Genomic DNA, 20169 nt, shown 5'->3' with positions numbered 1-20169 from the left:
GCCTGTGATCCACCTGGAGTGCCTTTCATATTCCGTGTGAGTTACGGGCCAAGGCTCATTGTTTTGCACATGGCTGCCCAACTGTTACAGCACCGTTTGCTGACACGACAGTCTGTTCACCACTGAATTCCCTTGGCACTTTTACTGAGGTCAACTGAAAATGTGTGTGTGTGTGCATGTGTGTGTTGGGGAGGGGTCTATTTCTGGACTCTCTATCCAATTCCATCATCTTACATATCTATCCTGCCAATGCTCCATTATCTAGGCTACTACAGCAACGACATCTTCACAGGAAAGATGCTTTTCAAAACCCGAGAGAGACTACATTCTCTCTCATTGCCAAAGCACCCACTTTGAAGCATCGTTTCTTCTCATTCAGAGTATGTTGCCCCTGGGTCTGCGAACTATTTGGAAAATCGAGATACAAATCTGAGCTCCTTATTCTCACTTGTATTTGGTTCTGATGATGAAACACCCAAGAGAAGCAGGTGGTCCCAGGGCGCCACATGGCTCTGCACCTTTGCCTAGGCGCCTCCTCTCCACCTGGGTGGGCTGCACCTACCACTTCCCACACCTGGGGTCTCCACATTCTGTAGAAACTGCCCGCTCCTCCCATGCCCGCCTGCTGCTTGCACACACCCTGCCATGCCCTCGTGTGATGCCATGTCCCCTCCCCCAAAACCACGCCCCCAAGAGGGCCGTCATCTCTTAGCTTCCCCACATGGGCACAGTGGCGAGCACATGGCGGGCACCTGCGGCAAAAGAATCAGCAGCAGACCCTCACATCCCGCCTACCTCCTTTCTAAAATAATCCTACAGGGAGGGGACACCTCACACACACACACGCCCCCCTACACCTCACACACATACCCCTACACCTCACACACACACACACCCCTACACCTCACACACCCCCCTACACCTCACACACACACACCCCTACACTTCACACATACCCCTACACCTCACACACCCCCCTACACCTCACACACACCCCCTACACCTCACACACCCCCCTACACCTCACACATACACCCCTACACCTCACACCCCCTACACCCCTACACCTCACACCCCCTACACCCCACACACACCCCTACACCTCACACACACACCCCTACACCTCACACACACACCCCTACACCTCACACATACCCCTACACCTCACACACCCCCCTACACCTCACACACACACCCCCCCCACACCTCACACACACACACCTCTACACCTCACACACACACCCCCCTACACCTCACACACACACACACCCCTACACTTCACACACACCCCTACACCTCACACACCCCCCTACACCTCACACACCCCCCCTACACCTCACACACACCCCTACACCTCACACACACCCCCCTACACCTCACACACCCCCCTACACCTCACACACCCCCTACACCCCACACACACCCCTACACCTCACACACACACACACCCCTACACCTCACACACACCCCCTACACCTCACACACACACCCCTACACCTCACACACCCCTACACCTCACACACCCCCCTACACCTCACACACACACACCCCCCTACACCTCACACACACCTCTACACCTCACACACACCCCTACACCTCACACACACACCCCTACACCTCACACACACACACTCCTACACCTCACACACCCACCTACACCTCACACAACCCCCACACCTCTCACACGCCTCTACACCTCACACACCCCCCTACATCTCACACACCCCCCTACACCTCACACACCCCCCTACACCTCACACACACACACCCCACCTCATTTTCATCCCTCATACAGAATGGAAACCATCCCCTAAACAGCTGAATATTTCTGAAATCAACATACTGATCAGCTACTTATTTTATGAAATTCAAACTAGACAGTTTTTTCACCAATGGAATACTTAAAAATAAGAAGAAGAATTAACAGACAAGCAAATAATTTCGGCGGAATGCAGTCAAGGTGCACAACCAGGTGAAGCGCGACTCACAGTCAAGGCCCCAGGAGCCACCGGCGGCGCCAGGCGCTTGTTGATGGACTGGAAGGCGGCAGCCGGGACCCCTGCGATGGTGTTGACGATCACATTTCCACTCACGGTGCCTGCGGACACAGGCGGGCGTAAGGCAACAGCGCCAGGAGCAATGGGGTCCACATTTCAGCATCTCTGTATTTGTCTTACCAGTGGGCATGCTCGTCCCAGTAACTGATGTTTTAATGCTTCCTGCCTATTTAAAAAAAAAAAAAAATTCATTTGAATTTCACGTCAGGCTCTCCCCTGCATAAACCCTCCAAAGATTTGAATTTCACGTCAGGCTCTCCCTGCATAAACCCTCCAAAGATTTGAATTTCACGTCAGGCTCTCCCTGCATAAACCCTCCAAAGATCTGAATTTCATGTCAGGCTCTCCCCTGCATAAACCCTCCAAATATTTGAATTTCATGTCAGGCTCTCCCTGCATAAACTCTCCAAAGATTTGAATTTCATGTCAGGCTCTCCCCTGCATAAACCCTCCAAAGATTTGAATTTCATGTCAGGCTCTCCCTGCATAAACTCTCCAAAGGCTTCCACTTCATTCAGAATCAAATCCAAACTCCACGACATTCACACAGCCACCTGTCCCATCCTCCCCAGCTCATTCCACCTGGCGGTGCCCCCACCCTCTGTCTATCTGCTGTCCCTCCACCTCTATCCCACTGTCCCTCCACCCCGGGGACCCTCCATCCCACTGTCCCTCCACCCTCACCCCACTGTCCCTCCACTCCTCCGTCCCTCCACTCCATTCATCCACTCTCTGTCCCTCACCACCTGAGTCCAGCCACACTGACCTTTCTGGCCCCCATATCAGCCAAGCTTAGGGCCTCTGTACTTGCTGTTTTTGTTCTTCTTATGACCGACTCCTTGTCATTCAGGCCTTAGCTCAAATGCCAAGTCCTCAGAAAGGTGTTTCCTAACAAGCCAGTCCTGCATTGTGCCACCCTGACTCCTCCCGCCAGCATTTAAAATGATCCCTTTGGCTGCCTCCCTCCCTTGTAGGACGTGGCTCCAGAGTGTGGGCACTGCCCATCTTGCCCACCTTGCACCAAGTAAGTATTCACAAAGATCTCTTTTGAATAAATAAGGAATGAAGTTGCCTGAGTACATATAAAAATTCCACTACAGCAAACAATTTTCTAAAAACTACTGCAGGAAATGGTTCTATGTAACAAAAATATTTTTATGCCTGCCTGGCAGTCCAAGGTGTGGGTTTCCCCAGTTTGGCACAGTCCTATTCTCTGCAGGTGTGGTTCTGCACATGTGATTTCAGCGTGTGTGTGGCACACGGACGCACGCAGCACAGAGATGCACCAGAGCGTGGTGTGCACAGCCACAGTCTGCAGCTCCACACCCTGCCTTTCTTTTCACAATGCTTCTCGTGTGCTTTACAGCTTTTCTACAACAGGCTAATTAAAGACTGATGTGTGTGGGTGAGCGCACATGGGCATGCTTTCAGGAGACACCGGCACAGACAGTACCTGCTCTCTCAGTGTGTAGGAAGTCAAGAAGTGAATGCGTCACAGGTATGTTTTACAAAACCCAGGCAATTACAAACTTCCCAACCACCTCCACTAAAAGGAGCTGCCTCTACCTGCCAAATCCAATAAAGCCACAAAGCCCACAAAAGCCCTGGAGGAGAGAAATGGCAGAATCCAGGTGAAAACACACAATTCCTCTGGGGTGAGACTAAGCCTTTTCCTATTTCTTCAAAAGAACGTCTACAGGCTGGAAATGTGCTAGAACTGGCAACAAGTCTTTGTTTCAACAGAAAGCACTTGAATCAAGGGCGGGTGTGGGTGACTTCCCGTGGAGGGGAAGCCCGAGAGGAGGCCCCTGCTCACCAGCACGGCCGCACTGCCCCCCGTCGTGATTGCAGGCTGCGCCTTCGCTGGGGCCTGCACAGGCTGCGGCTGGGTCTGGGGCTGCGGCTGGGGTTGGGGCTGGACAGCTGGTGGCCCTGCTGGCGGCTGGCTGCCCGCTGCCTGTGGCTGTGGCAGCGGTGGCGGTGGCTGCTGCGGGGCTGGTGGAGGCTGCGGCTGGGGCGGGGGCGGCTGGGCCACGGCTGGCTGCTGTGCCTTCTGCTGATCAGCCAGAGCCTGAGGGACCAGAAAGGAAGAGGAGCCACTGGAGGGCGGACCCGGCCTGCACACCCTCTGGGTGAAGTCACAGTCACCACGTTTTCCCACTCAAGCAGAAGAGCCCAGGGCGCTGACCTTTTTCTCTTTTGCGATTCGCTCTGCACGGAGAGATGCCACCTGGATGGGAGGCAGCGGCTTGTCATAGTTGATTCCACTGAAAGACGGATGCAAAGGTTAAAAACATACAGGCAAGTTTTAAGATAGACAAGGACCAAGTACCCTAGAAACGCCATGCTGCCAGGTGCTGGGGCAGCTCCAGCCCAAGAGACGAGGGCGTAAAGCAAGGTGCCCAAGGTGCCCTGCAGGAGATCCAGCCACCTGGACCTTGTCCTCGGCCTGGCGCTGAGTCCTCTTCCTTGAGGCTGAGCTCTCCCATTCTCCGGGAAAAGTATCTCTGAACACATCCCCAGCATACTGGTGGCAGCCCCCAAACGCACAGCCCGCCTCATGTGTCTGCACTGTACTCGGGAAAATCTCTGTCTGTTCCTTCTGTGAGCACGCCCTCGAGTTCATCTCCAGGGAGGTAAAGGGAGGGCGGGACTGTGCCTGTCTCGCTCCCTCGAGAATGCCCAGGCTCCATGCCGTGCAGGCCTGCAGCAGGTCCAAGGTCCATAAATATTAGTAGGGTGAATTAACTCTTCATTTAATCGACAACATAAATCAAATGACTGGTCTGTGCTCCCAGACACTAGAGTCCCAACGATCACAGCACTCACGTCAGACAACAAACAGGTAAAATGTGCAGCGGGTCTGAAGGCGTACTGACTGCCATGAAGGAAAACAGCAGGGCAGGGCTGCAACTCTCAACAGTGCGCTCCGAAAACATCTCACAAGGGCAGTTAAGTGAAGGGCTGGGGCGCGGCTGCCAGCACACTCAGGGAGCACCAAGTGGCTGAAAGCCAGGGCCAGGCGACTCAGAGCATGGGCAGTAGGGAGTCCTGGGGGTTTGCGGAGATGGGCCCTGAGCCAGCTCCCTCTGACAAGGATCACTGCACCACTGTGTGGAAAGGGGGCCACAGAACGAGCAAGCCTCCCAAATCCGCCACTGTGTGACAACTGCAGGCGGCAAGCCACCCAGGTGCCGAGGCAAGAGACCGAGGACATGAGCTGTTCCAGTATAATAAAATACAAAACAAGAAGTTATACCAGATATAGATCTTAGCTATGATTATCTATGAATATCATTAATCATTAGTTGGTAGCAATTACTCTTTATTCCAATATTATAATAATCCTCGCCCTATAATCATAACCGAGGAAAAGCCAGGCCGTACAGAGATAGGAGCTGAGGGGACATAGTGAGGTGTGACCAGAAGACAAGAGTGCGAGCCTTCTGTTATGCCCGGACAGGGCCACCAGAGGGCTCCTCGGTCTAGCGGTAACACCAGCATCTGGGAAGACGCCTATTGCCAACCGGACCGTGGTCTAGCGGTAGCCTCACTGTCAAGGAAAAACACCCACTACTTAGCGGACCGGGAAAGCGAGTCTCGTCTTGTCTTGTATCCAATAAATATCAGTGCAGCCTGACATTCGGGGCCACTACTGGTCTCCACGTCTTGGTAATAGTGGTCCCCCAGGCCCAGCTGTCTTTTATTTCTTTGTCTTGTGTCTTTATTTCTATGCTCTCTCGTCTCCACACACGGGGAGAAACCCACCGACCCTGTAGGGCTGGACCCTACAGACAACAGTGACTAAACCAGATGCACATCATTTCATCCCAGCAGACCTCCTTTCCAACATTTTATGGGAAGAGTCCGACAGTCAGAAACGCTGCAGACACCCATGTGCCTGGCAGTAAGGTTCCACACTAGGGTTCCACCATCCGTTACCCCATTTACTTTCTTGCATCTACCCACTTCTCTACCCATCCATTCATCCATTCCTCTTTTTCCCCTGTATAACTTCAGGGCAAGTACACACACCCCTAAATGTGATGTGTTCTTAAGATATGGCGAACAAAATCAGTGCCTGAGAGGTGGGGTGCGAGGAAGAAAGCCCCTTGTGGTTGGCCACATGGCCCTGGCACACTCATCATGTCTGTCAGCGTCTTTCCCCACTGAGGGCCAGCAAGGACGATCCCTGTAACACAGAGACAGGGCAGGGGCCGTCCCATGCATACCCCAGCCCACGGCAGGAGAAACACCTCTCTCCTACAGGTTCTGTGCACCGCCACGTCCAGCTGATGCCTGAACATGCTAAGTGCACAACGATTTGCTGAACTCACTGAACTCAGATGACACTGGAATGAAATCCTTCCAAACAGTAACAAATGTGTCACGAATAGAGAAATACCTTTCTGCCAACACAGACGCGTGCTTGGGGTTCTTCTGAAAGGGATTCATGCCAAGCCTGAAGTATAGACAGCGAGACAGCAATTATTAAATAAAGGAAATATCTGAAGAAGGGTATGTTAAAAACACATCAAAACCAAGCTTCACGCAATCTACTCAGTCATAATTAACATAAAATGAACACTCAGGAAACATACAGAGGTTTGATTGGGGGGCTCCTCTTGCCAGCAGTCATTTTCATTAAGTCAAAGTGGCTCGTGTACAGCTGGGTGTGTGTGGCGTTCTCATCCTGGGCATAGATCTGGCTCGTACGGAGAGGACGGTTGTTTTTACTCTGCAACGAAATTGACGAGAGTGCATCCGAATAAGGCAGCATGGACAGACGGCTGCGCGGGACACAGGGCTCACTGGGTGGGAATCTGAGGCTAAACTCCCCATGGCTGAACACAAACTTCCTTTTCCTTGGCCTTCTTTCCAAGTTCAGGCATAACCCAACAGCAGCGGCATTAAGTGGCTGTCGTGGCCGACTGCTGTGACACTCCCCAGTCCACGCTAACCCTTTCCAGGTGTTCTCTCATGTAAGCCCCATAATCACCCAAAGAGGGAGAGGGAGCAAAACAGTGTGCAAAGTGCCCGAGGTCACATGGCAGGTGACTGTGTGGAACAGGCTGTGAGCCTTCACCCGCTAACATCAAGGGGCAGCGCAGACTGCCATGGACACCACTGTCGTCTGCCCACGGTGGACAGTGAGGCTGGCGCATGCCCAACAGTGTCTCAAAGTACACTCTTGGGGGTCTCTAGCAGTGCTTATGGCTGGCAGTTTTTCCTTCATAAATCGCACAGCTAAACAATGGGCCACTCAATTGTGAGCTATTTGCTCCCAAGACATCTTAGAATCCTGCAGAATTTTAAAGCAACTCCTTATCCTGTGAAGTGAACAGCTGTCCCAGGAATGCTGTCTGTGCAAGGTCACAGAGGTAGTGACAAGTCAAGACCAGGGCTCAAGCACCTCCTTCCTCGCCCAGGGCTCTTCCCCCATGCTCCTCTAAACTCTGGTCAAAGAGAGTGTGCCAAGGCGAAAACCAAGACTCTCACATGACACAGCAACACAGGCCCAGGTACAGGTGTGTCTGTGCAGGTACATGCATACATGTCTGTGTGCACACGTGTCCTCCACTGCTAGAGGAATGCCTTAAATTCTGAAGGCAACACCAAGGACAACCAGAACTAGAAACCAACATGCAACGCCACAGCAATCTGCTTCCGGAACACTGTACCATACAGGGAAGCATTCTCCTCCCATCTACTATCCTAAGAGTAAGCAAAGGGAAGCAGGCAGAAGGGGTGCATAAGAGTAATATCAGGCCTATCACACATGACGCTGGATGGCTCACCTGAGCCAAGCCAGAGATGGAAAGACCGTGTGTCTGGTAACGGAACTCCTATGCAGGCTCTAACCAGGCATGAATACCCCGCCCCGCATGGCTTGCCGGAGCCCCGCAGGCTTTGAGAGGTGGGGCTGTCCCACTCACGCACACATCCGACCACTGTCACTATCATGGGCTTCCACAGGGAGTGAGGGTCATGGAGGCTCAGGATGTCCTTTAGGGGGCTCGGCAAGTCACCATGGGGTCCTCTAATGCAAAGAGGCATGTCCTCTACGTACAGAATGAGAGGCCCTGGAGAAAATTCTAGGTCTCAGGTTTCTGTTGATTCCTAAAATACACATTAAGACTGAATCTTACTCTAAGCTTCTGTGCACAGGCTCTTAACAAAGTGCTCCAACTTATTCAGAACATCACCCACAGCCGGGGGTGGTGGTTCATGCCTGTAATCCTAGCTAACACTTTGGGAGGCCGAGGTGGGTAGATTATCTGAGGTCAGGAGTTCGAGACTAGCCTGGCCAACCTGGTGAAATTTAGGGCATTCCTCTAGCAGTAGAGGACACGTCTCTACTAAAAATACAAAAATTAGCCGGGCATGGTGGCATGCACCTGTAATCCCAGCTACTTGGGAGGCTGAGGCAGGAGAATCACTTGAACCTGAGAGGCAGAGGTTGCAGTGAGCCGAGATCGTGCCACTGCACTCCAACATAGGTGACAACAGTGAAATTCCCGTCTAAAAAAAAAAAAGAACATCACCCTCAAACTTTACAAATATTTTTGCCTTTTTCTTTGGATTAGCTTAATAAATCAGCTATAAAAGAAGACAATATTGTTGCAGGAAGTCAGGGACCCCGAACGGAGGGACTGGCCGAAGCCATGGCAGAAGAATGTGGATTGTGAAGATTTCATGGACATTTATTAGTTCCCCAAATTAATACTTTTATAATTTCTTACACCTGTCTTTACTGCAATCTCTGAACATAAATTGTGAAGATTTCATGGACACTTATCACTTCCCCAGTCAATACTCTTGTGATTTCCTATGCCTGTCTTTACTTTAATCTCTTAATCCTGTCATCTTCGTAAACTGAGGAGGATGTATGTTGCCTCAGGACCCTGTGATGATTTCGTTAACTTCACAAATTGTTTGTAGAGCATGTGTGTTTGAACAATATGAAATCTGGGCACCTTGAAAAAAGAACAGGATAACAGCAATGTTCAGGCAACAAGAGAGATAACCTTAAACTGACTGCCGGTGAGCCAGGCGGAACAGAGCCATATTTCTCTTCTTTCAAAAGCAAATGGGAGAAATATCGCTGAATTCACTGAATTCTTTTTCTCAGCAAGGAACATCCCTGAGAAAGAGAATGCGTCCCTGAGAAAGAGAATGCGTCCCTGAGGGTAGGCCTCTAAAATGGCCGCTTTGGGGGCAGCTGTCTTTTACGGTTGCAGCTGTAGGGATGAAATAAGCCCCAGTCTCCTGTAGAGCTCCCAGGCTTATCAGGATGAGGAAATTCCTGCCTAATAAATTTTGGTCAGACCGGTTGTCTGCTCTCAAACCCTGTTTCCTGATAAGATGTTATCAATGACAATGCCTGCCCGAAACTTCATTAACAATTCTAATTTCACCCGGTCCTGTAGTCCTGTGATCTCGCCCTGCCTCCATTTACCTTGTGATATTCTATTACCTTGTGAAGCATGTGCTCTCTGTGACCCACACCCTATTCACACACTCCCTCCCTTTTTGAAATCACTCATAAAAACTTGCTGGTTTTACTGCTCAGGGGGCATCATGGAACCTGCCGACATGTGATGTCTACCCCAGACACCCAGCTTTAAAATTTCTCTTTTTTGTACTCTGCCCCTTTACTTCTCAGACCGGCCAACACTTAGGGAAAATAGAAAAGAACCTACGTGACTACTGGGGGCAGGTTCCCCCGATACAAAATTTTAGCTTTACTTTTTTTCCATAATAAGGTAATGGCTATTATTATAAATGCTTCCAAAACACAGAAAACCTAATTAATGCAAGATTCCAGGAAGTCTTATTGGTGAAGGGACCACAAAGTGGTATTATGAAGAAAACTTGCTTTTCTACGTTCAACAAAAAAACAAACAAATGCTTTATTTTGAGACAAGTGTTTTTAGAAAAATGAAAAGAGAGATAACTGAAAGAGCGGGTACAGAAATAAATTAAGTGTGACGTTCATATCCTGAGGATGGATCTGGCTACTACGGAGAAAATGTAATTCTCACAAATTAGAAACAAAAGTAAATATAATAAAAGTACTGGATGCCTGCCTCTACTATATCTGTCCCACCCTGTCCCATGCAAGAAGACGTGCCCACAGCTCCTGTTTGGATGGGCTCCATGAGGTGAACTGAAAGGCGGTGGTCCCCACATGCCAGCATGGCACGTGCCCTGGAAGTCAGGCAGCACATCTCCCAATGGGTGTGGACACCGGCAACGTGGGCACAGCAGAGCATGTGCAGACGTTGTTGGTGTGGGGGCTCTGGATACTGTCCTGAGGCGAGAAAGGCAGGCAAGCAGCAAGAAGGAGCTGCCTGAAGAAAGCCAGATGCAGAACAGAGAGGGATGACTCAGCTCGAGGGAAGGCACACAGCATGCACGCCTGCATGTTACTGACCAGCTGCCTGGACTCTTCGGGGGTCAAGCTACAAACCACACAGCTGACTTCTTAAATGAAAGACCAATGATTTGACTATACTATATGTAAACAAACATTTGCAATACTTATAGTTAACCCTGAAACAGAGAATATTACGCTTGTCAAACCAATGGAGCCAGCCAGTCTTTTGGTACCGAATAGCAGAGGTACCAGTAACAGACTTTTCTTTAAGTACGCCATGATCAAAACAAAGCGAGACAGCTTATCAGCTTATCTTTTCATTCACTCAAAACCTTCTTGAAAATGTGTCTATATATGACCAAGTGTTTTGATGACACCCTCATTTAAGTACACCATGATCAAAACCCAGCGAGAGGTCTTTTCATTCATCCAAAACCTTCTTGAAAATGTAGCTCTCCCCCTCCCCCTCCCCCTCCCCCTCTCCCCTTTCTTCGGTCTCCCTCTCCTTCTCTCCCCTTTCTTCGGTCTCCCTCTCCTTCTTTTTTTCGGTCTCCCTCTGTTGCCAAAGCTCGACTGTACTGCCGTGATCTCGGCTTGCTGCAACCTCCCTGCCTCGGGATCCTGTGATTCTCCTGCCTCGGCCTGCCGAGTGCCTGGGATTGCAAGCGCGCGCCGCCACGCCTGACTGGTTTTTGTATTTTTGGTGGAGACGGGGTTTTGCCATGTTGACCGGGCTGGTCTCCAGCTCCTGGCCTCGAGTGATCTGCCCGCCTCGGCCTCCCGAGGTGCTGGGATTGCAGACGGAGTCTCGCTCACTCGTTGCTCAGGCTGGAGTGCAGTGGCGTGATCTCGGCTCGCTGCAACCTCCACCTCCCAGCCGCCTGCCTTGGCCTCCTAAAGGCTAAGATTACAGCCTCTGCCCCACCGCCACCCCATCTAGGAAGTGAGGAGCGTCTCTGCCTGGCCGCCCATCGTCTGGGATGTGAGGAGCCCCTCTGCCCGGCCGCCCCGTCTGGGAAGTGAGCAGCGCCTCTGCCTGGCCGCCATCCCATATAGGAAGTGAGGAGCGTCTCTGCCCGGCCGCCCATCGTCTGGGATGTGAGGAGCGCCTCTGCCCGGTCGCCCCTTCTGGGAGGTGAGGGGCACCTCTGCCCGGCCGCCCTGTCTGGGAGGTGAGGAGCGCCTCTGCCCAGCCGCCGCCCCGTCTGGGAGGAAGTGAGGAGCGCCTCTGCCCGGCCGCCCCGTCTGGGAAGTGAGGAGCGCCTCTATCCAGCCGCCCCGTCTGGACAGTGAGGAGTGCCTCTGCCCGGCCGCCCCGTCTGGGAGATGAGGAGCGCCTCTGCCCGGCCGCCCAACGTCTGGGAAGTAAGGAGCGCCTCTGCCCGGCCACCCTGTCTGGGAGGTGAGGAGCGCCTCTGCCCGGCTGCCACCCCGTCTGGGAGGAAGTGAGGAGCCCCTCTGCCCGGCCGCCCCGTCTGGGAGATGAGGAGCACCTCTGCCCGGCCGCCCCGTCTGGGAGGTGAGGAGCGCCTCTGCCTGGCCGCCACCCCGTCTGGCAGGAAGTGAGGAGTGCCTCTGCCCGGCCGCCCCGTCTGGGAAGTGAGGAGCGCCTCTGCCCGGCCACCCTCTCTGGGAAGTGAGGAGTGCCTCTGCCCGGCCACCCTCTCTGGGAAGTGAGGAGCGCCTCTACCTGGCCGCCCCGTCTGGGAAGTGAGGAGCGCCTCTGCCCGGCCACCCTCTCTGGGAAGTGAGGAATGCCTCTGCCCGGCCACCCCGTCTGGGAAGTAAGGAGCGCCTCTGCCCGGCTGCCCATCTTCTGGGAGGTGAGGAGCGCCTCTGCCCGGCCGCCCCGTCTGGGAAGCGAGGAGGACCTCTGCCGGGCCGCCCCGTCTGGGATGTGAGGAGCACCTCTGCCCGGCTGCCCCGTCTGGGAGGTGAGGAGCGCCTCTGCCTGGCCGCCCCGTCTGGGAGGTGAGGAGCGCCTCTGCCCGGCTGCCACCCCGTCTGGGAGGAAGTGAGGAGCGTCTCTGCCCGGCTGCCCCGTCTGGGAGGAAGTGAGGAGCGTCTCTGCCCGGCCACCCTGTCTGGGAAGTGAGCGCCTCTGCCCGGCCGCCCTGTCTGGGAGGTGTACCCAACAGCTCTGAAGAGACAGCAACCATCGGGAGCGGGCCATGAGGACGATGGCGGTTTTGTTGAAAAGAAGAGGGGGAGGTGTGGGGAAAGGAAGGAGAGATCAGATTGTTGCTGTGTCTGTGTAGAAAGAGGTGGGCATAGGAGACTCCATTTTGTTCTGACTAGGAAAAATTCTTCTGCCTTGGGATGCTGTTGATCTATGGCCTTGCCCCCAGCCCCGTGCTCTCTGAAACATGTGCTGTGTCAACTCAGAGTTAAATGGATTAAGGGCGGTGCAAGATGTGCTTTGTTAAACAGATGCTTGAAGGCAGCATGCTCTTTAAGAGTCATCACCACTCCCTAATCTCGAGTACCCAGGGACACAAACACTGCGGAAGGCCGCAGGGACCTCTGCCTAGGAAAACCAGAGACCTTTGTTCATGTGTTTATCTGCTGACCTTCTCCCCACTATTATCCTATGACCCTGCCACATCCCCCTCCCGAGAAACACCCAAGAATGATCAATAAATACTTAATTTAAAAAAAAAAAAAAAAAGAATCAAAATTGAGGCCGGGCGTGGTGGCTCACGCCTGTAGTCCCAGCACTTTGGGAGGCCGAGGCGGGCAGATCACGAGGTCAGGAGATCGAGACCATCCTGGCTAACATGGTGAAACCCTGTCTCTACTAAAAATACAAAAGATTAGCTGGTCGTGATGGCGCCTGCCTGTGGTCCCAGCTACTCGGGGGGCTGAGGCGGAAGAATTGCTTGAGCCTGGGAGGCGGCGGTTGCGGTGAGCCGAGATCACACCACTGCACTCCAGCCTGGGTTACAGAGTGAGACTCTGTATCAAAAAAAAAATAAATAAAAGAATCAAAATTGAATCACTTGTGTTAAAAATTCTCACAAATGGAGCTGGGGAAGGTTCTCATGCACAAATGCCTGATAACGAGAACTATTAGAAAAGAATCTGCAAAAACCACAATCTTTTACAAAGGCCATCGCAAACTTACACAAAAAAATACTTTTGTGAGGACATCTGCCAGCAACTGCCTGTCCAACTTGGGACTGGTGCCACTAGTGTTACTGATCCTTGTAGCCAAGGATAATTGATTCAAAACAATTATGTAATCCCCCTCTTTTATCCTTTAAAAATCTTTATTTTCCTTTACCTCCCTGAATATGCACGTTTACTATGGCATGTGTATTCCCATTGCAATGCCCATTCCCAAATAAATATGATATAATATAAAAAAAAAAAGAAAAAAAGAAAATGTATATATATATGGCCAAGTATTCAGATGACACCCTCACTCTTAGAAATGACAATGGCAGTGCAAATGTTGGTATCAGATAAAACATCAGGTACGAGGCCTGCTGCCAACACCAAACATGATCCCAACAAGCACAAGCACGTGAACTCCTCCATCACTGCTCATGCCATAGGTGAGGCACAGTGCAGACACCTGACCTCGCTGGGTCCACCGAGGAGATGGACTTCAACGCAGACCCACAGGGATGAAGGAGCCCAGTCAGTGAAGAGCAGGACTGGAGCTGAAACTGCAGGCCACCGACACCACACCTGCCTGTGTTCTCCTTGGAGGACAAACGAGACCGTGCTTACCTTCCCCTCCTCTCGTGGAATGATGACATTCTCGTAGCGATTCCGGCACTGTTTGGAAGAGCGGTAGATTCGGCTACAGGAGTTAACGACATCACTGACAAGATCCCAGTTAGGTGTGTGAGCAGGTGACACGATTGTAAGGTTCAAAGGCAGCTCCAGTAACTGCTTTACAGCCTAGAGAACAAGGTTTCAGGTAAAACAGGTGAATACACTCTAAGTCAGAAGGTCTTCCCTCTTGCCAAAGACTCCCTGCAAAGTGATCACAGTGAGCGGGACGTGGGGAAGAAAAATGACCGCACATGGCCGCTGGCACAAAGACCACGCCCACCTACCTGCAGCAGCGCCCAGTCCTCACTGATGAGCCACTCGGGGTTGTCTTGACCAGGCTCGGCTGTGGGCTTGGCAAAAGTTGGCAGGGGCTTGGCGAACGGCACCTGCTGCTTCAGCAGAATATTCTTCTTCTGCTCTTTGCCCTCTCTGCGAATTTTCAGGAGGCCTGGGGTTGCTCGGTCAAACAGGGACCGAGGAGGGACGACCGCCTCCCCATGACGCTGCTTCTTCTTTCTGCCTGCAGCTGAACAGAGAGGCAGTCTTCAGCAAGAGAGTAAACCAGGAGATTCCACATTGGCAGGCAAAAGACAAAGGAAACAGGTCAGGCAAGTCTGGATATGCCTGGGCAAAGAGGCCACAGAAAGCACCTGCCAAAGACAGACCTGCTCTCGGGCCTTCAAGGTCAATTAGAACGAAACACGAAGGTTTCCTCACTGGAAACAACAGAACCTGTGCACATGGCCTGAGAGGCAGCGGACGGGCGTGTGATCGCTCGCCCTGCAGCAGACAGGCAGACAGCAGACAGGGAGACAGCAGAATTTGGCTGACATGCAGGGACTCTGAAGGCCAGGGCCCCCCCCAGGTCATGTGACGCCCTCGGGATGCGCACCTGAGGGGTCTGTTTTGTGTCGCTTCCGCTCCTTCCTCACGTACACAGGGGGCAGCTTAGCCTCTGGGATGGGAGTGGCTTCATACATGAGACACATGACCGAGTCGAGGTAGATGTCGCTGTCGTCCTGCGGTGGGGTGGGCGGGGTCCAGAGCTGCATGGAGAAGGGAAGGCCCATGAGATGTGGAACTCACAGGAAGCTGCCCACACAGACACAAAGGGAGAGGGCAGCACTCACCGGCATGACTTCTGTCTGCCCATCGACATCTTCGTAGACATACTCCTGTAGGGAACACGGCAAGCTCTAACTTCCACCAAGTCTCAGTGTCATGTTATAAGCCACAAATCATGTACCTTCATACTCATTAAGTCTTCCAAATAAGTCTGATCAACATGACTATTTATAAGACTTATAAATGTTTTAATCAGAGCTGGTCAATATCTAACTGACAATCTCCAAGTGTCAATTTTTAAGAAAATTGTGTTTTTAGAACATAAGTGAGGTTGTTTTGATATGACAAGTAAAAATTCCTAGGCATTTTCTCATGTCAATGTACACAGACTTTGAACAAGCCAAACATGGCTGAACAAGTGCCCCTCAGCAGGGGGGCAAGAGGGCAGGAGGGCCCCGGGACGGGTACCATGCTGTAGGCATCCTCTCGCGTGTAGGTCAGGAGCTCTGCCTCCTCCTGCTCCAGCCGCAGCCGAGCCTCCCTTTCCTGCAGGGCCTTCAGGTTCCAGAACTCCCACGCCCTCACTGCAGTCATCACTCCGTCCTGACGGGGAGAGCAGCAAGAACTTTCAGCATCAGGAGTGCAGCTCAGAGCAGCCCCTGAGTCCCTGCTCCAGGTCTCCCTGTTGTCTCAGAGCCACATGTTCTCTACACACACTGCTCCGCAACGCATCACCCCCACAAGCAGCAGCCTGCTGCAAATCAAATCAAAGACATCGAGGGGAGAACAAGCCCCACGGTCCCTATGGGGGTAGAACAAGCTCCATGGTCCCTACGAGTGGAGAATAAGCCCCATGGTCCCTAGGCGGGGGTGAACAAGCTCCACGGTCCCTACGGGCTTCTCGAGACTCTCTTCATTTTAAGTTCATTTCCAAACTTGTGGGTTTTGGCTTTTGTGACTTTAATTTAATGAAGTCACATTTACTTCAAATCAAACTTAACTCTGAAAATATTGCAATTTTTTTCACTGACCAAAAGTTGATTCTCTTACCTCACTGTTTCTCTCTTTTTCTTGCTCAATGGAAGTATGGAATAATTCCAGGTAATTTAAAGCATATTTTTCAATTGGTGTAAGCTGTTCCAAAAGTATATTTTTTGAATAGGGTTAATAGCAAGTTAATAAAAGTCAAGTTCCTTATACAACCCACTAACCAACATTTGAATCAAAAAAGTGATTTTTCTCGCAGTAAACAATAAATATTTTATAGAAGCGTCAAATTTTTAAAATATGTAGTTGTAAAGGAAAACATGCCCAAACCTGCTCCATGAAGTCAGCTAGTTCCTCTAATTGGGACGGTTCTTCATCACACGGCATGTTCTCAGAGTCTGATGACAGAGCATCAGTGTGTGGTCCCAGCACCCCCTCCTCTGCAGACTTCTGGGCATCCTCCTCCAGATACTCAATACTCTTGAGGGCCTGAGGAAAGTCTTTGTTTAGATTGCCTTGACAGACTTTTTAAATGAGGGTAGTTTGAAAAAGAGCTATCCCATGTAAAGTTAATGGAGATGCCTCCACTATAATCACCCACTCTCCACAAAGGTAATCCACTCCTTCCCTGAGGTCCTCTTACAGGTGAAAATGATAAAGCACTTAGGGATACAGAAAATGAGTGGGAAACCTCCTGAGCCTTGCTAACCTTACTATCGAGTTGGACAGGCAGGCCCCATGGAAGAGCTGAGCACTGACGCAGGTAAAGCGTGCCAGGGCACCCAGGGCCAGGGAAGCTTGGAGAACAAGAAAAGCCCAAGGAGGCTCCATCTCAGACCCAATGCACACCACTGCCCACAGCTCCTGATAGACACAGCAGGACAGACGCTGCTGTCCAGGAAACAGACAGCAGACGGACAGCCCAACGTTATGGCAGCTGGAGCAAGTCCACCGCGAAATGTAGCATGGATGACTATAAACATACAAGACAGCTTTATCACAGTGCAAGACACGCAAGTTAGAGTGAGGAGATGCCACCGTTCATCTGCCAAAACAGCTAGGAACACACATCTATAGTTACCAGCAGATGTGGGCAAAAGACATCTGACATGGAGGTACGGTTTTTAGTTAGAAGATACAAATTAAAAACTGGTACAATCTGTTTCCAGGGCAATCTGGCAAAACCCACAAAGTTATATAACACTACTTCGACACTATACACAGAACTTATTGCCAGATAGGTGGTGCACCTAAATAGCAAACATAAAACAATGCAACATGTACAAGAAAATAGAGGAGGATGCTTGATGACCTTCAGGTGGGCAGAGAATCTCCTCAGCAGAGCACAAAAAGCACCCACTATAAAGACAGCAGATGTGGGCCCTGGATGGTGTTAGAACTCAGAACTTCTGCTCATCAATACACAGCATTTAAAAAGGCAAACCACAGAATGGGAAAGATATGTCATGTGTATCAAACAAAAGCCTTTTATCCGGGATACACAAAGAACTCCAACAAGTCATTAAGAAACAGAGACAACTGGCCGGGCACGGTGGCTCATGCCTATAATCACAGCACCTTGGGAGGCCAAGGTGGGCAGATCACCTGAGGTCAGAGGTTCAAGACCAGCCTGGCCAACATGGAGAAACCCCCGTCTCTATTAAAAATATAAAAATTAGCCAGGCATGGTGGCATGCACCTGTAATCCCAGCTACTTGGGAAGCTGAGCTGGAGAATCACATCGACCTGGGAGGTGGAGGTTGCAGTGAGCTGAGATCGCACCACTGCACTGCAGCCTGGACGATGAGTGGGACTCCATCTTAAAAAAAAAAGAAAAAAGAAAAAGAAATAGAGAAAACCCAATTAAAAAAAAAATTGGGAAAAGCCTTGGCATTTCTTTAAAAAGTACTCAAACTGCCAGTAAATATATGAAGAGGCACTCAAACTCATCAGTCAACAGCAAAACCACAAATTAAACCACAATGAGACTATCCCACATCCTGCCCTGCAGCCACAGTGAAAGGAGCAGCAGTTCCGCCTCCACCACCCACAACAGCCCACTGCAGGAGCAGCCCCGGCACAGCCACAGCATCTCCTCAAGTCAAACATAAGCAGCCGGAATTGCACATACGTGCTTACCAAAAGACAAGGATACAAATATCCACAGGAGCACAATTCAAATTAACCACTCCATCACGTCCACAAGCTGCAGATCTGATAAACTGTGGTATATTCAGACAGAACTCTAGACAGCAATGAGAATGAGTTACAGACTGCTACGCACAACAAGAAGGCAGACCCGAAGGAAAAGTCTCCATGTATGGAAAGTGCAGAAGCAGGCGGTGCTGTCAGAATTTGCAAGAGGCAGCACTGCTGGGGGACAGGCCTTCTGAGGAGCCCGCCGCATCCTCCTCCTCCACCAGATGCTGGCTACTAGGTGCTTCTACTGACTGAACATTTCTCCAGCTGGAATCTTTGTGATGTGTACACTTGCTGAATGTTTTTGCATGTCAACAAGGACTTTTCTTAAAACCATTTTTCAGGCACAAGTCCTCTGATGACCGTTGCCAATGAAAGAAGAATCCTATAGCCACAGTCCCATGCAGCAGGTACGAGTACAGCACGCTAACGTGGATCTGTCTCTGCTGGCAAAAGGCCAAGGCTAACCTACCTCTCTGTCCCCAGGGGCCGGTCAAGCCAGTGAGGAGCAGCCATCCTCCTCACACCCCCACTGCAGCAAGTCCTGCTGGCTCTACCCTCCAAAGACCCCCGTGCTGCCCCCACATGTCCCCCAGCTGTCTTCACCAGCCTTGCTCACCAGTGTTACTGCTCTGGGACTCTTAACTGTTCCCCAGGATCCCCCTTGCCTTGCTACAACTGAGTCTCAACAAAGGAGTCAGAGCGACTCTCTTAGGTCATGCCAGACCCCGTGTCACAGCTTGACTCAAAGCCTTCCAAGGGCTCCCTACAGTCAGGCCTCACCTGGTCACACCCTCCCTACCCCCTCCGCCACACTAACCTGTCTGCTGTGGTGACCACAACATTCTCCCCTGGATTCAGCACTTCAGAACTTCTCATGTGAATAAATTACATGCTTTACTCACTAGGTTTGGTTTCTGCCTCTCTCCTTACTCGAATAAAAGCTTCATGAAATTTTTGTCTTTTTTTGATCCTGTATCCCCACTGCTTAGAACAGTGCCTGACACACAGTAAGACAATCAACAAGTATGTTTCAAAAGAATGTGTGTGTTGAAATACTATGCTGCTGGGAAACAACAAAGCCAATATGGAAAATCCCCGGACTTCTGATGGACACTTGGGTTGATTCCGTGTCCTGGCTGCTGGGACAGTGCTGCGATGAACACAAGGATGCACATGCTTCTCCTACACACTAATTTCAACTCTTTGGATATACACCCAGCAGTGGGATTGCTGGATCATGTGGGAGCTCTATTTCCACATTTTTGAGGAACCTCCCTGCCGTCTCCCATAGTGGCTGTGCCAATGATGTTTCCAGGGACAGAGTGCAACGGGCCCCTTTCCTCCGTGTCCTTGCCAACACTCGCTATCTTTTGCATTTTGATGACAGTCATCCTAACAGGTTACCAGTTGGTACCTCATGTGGTTTTTATTTGATTTTCCTGATGATTAGTGATGCTGGACGTTATTTCATCTACACATCTGCCACTCACATATTTCCCTCTGAGACATGCAGAGTCAGGTCCTTTGCATATTTTATCTTTGAGACAGGGTCTCACTCTGTCACCCAGGTTGGAGTGCAGTGGCATGATCATAGCTCACAGCAGCCTCAATCTCCTGGGCTTAAGTGATCCTCCCACCTCAGCCACCCCAGTAGCTGGGACTACAGGTGCTCACCACCACACTCCTAGTTTTCAA

At 51.1% G+C, this 20169-nt stretch overlaps 1 protein-coding gene across 14 annotated transcripts in view; it reads right to left on the bottom strand.

The window, feature by feature from the left end:
- EP400 (E1A binding protein p400) overlaps positions 1–20169 on the bottom strand; it is a 131261-nt gene that overhangs the window by 22044 nt on the left and 89048 nt on the right. For all 14 annotated transcript variants that reach the window (XM_054444816.1, XM_063646839.1, XM_063646843.1 and 11 more), the window contains 13 exons: positions 16603–16761; positions 16336–16419; positions 15754–15888; positions 15351–15395; positions 15113–15266; positions 14505–14746; positions 14173–14346; positions 6659–6795; positions 6463–6519; positions 4246–4324; positions 3874–4128; positions 2178–2223; positions 1989–2098 (listed from right to left, as the gene is read on the bottom strand). In XM_054444816.1, the coding sequence (XP_054300791.1) occupies positions 1989–2098; positions 2178–2223; positions 3874–4128; positions 4246–4324; positions 6463–6519; positions 6659–6795; positions 14173–14346; positions 14505–14746; positions 15113–15266; positions 15351–15395; positions 15754–15888; positions 16336–16419; positions 16603–16761 (1677 nt within the window). The remainder of the gene's footprint in view (positions 1–1988; positions 2099–2177; positions 2224–3873; positions 4129–4245; positions 4325–6462; positions 6520–6658; positions 6796–14172; positions 14347–14504; positions 14747–15112; positions 15267–15350; positions 15396–15753; positions 15889–16335; positions 16420–16602; positions 16762–20169) is intronic.

Source organism: Pongo pygmaeus, chromosome 10 (genome assembly GCF_028885625.2).
Source record: "Pongo pygmaeus isolate AG05252 chromosome 10, NHGRI_mPonPyg2-v2.0_pri, whole genome shotgun sequence".
Lineage (NCBI taxonomy): Eukaryota > Metazoa > Chordata > Mammalia > Primates > Hominidae > Pongo > Pongo pygmaeus.
The sequence above is the reverse complement of the archived record's forward strand: the minus strand, read 5'-3'. Positions and strand labels throughout refer to the sequence as shown.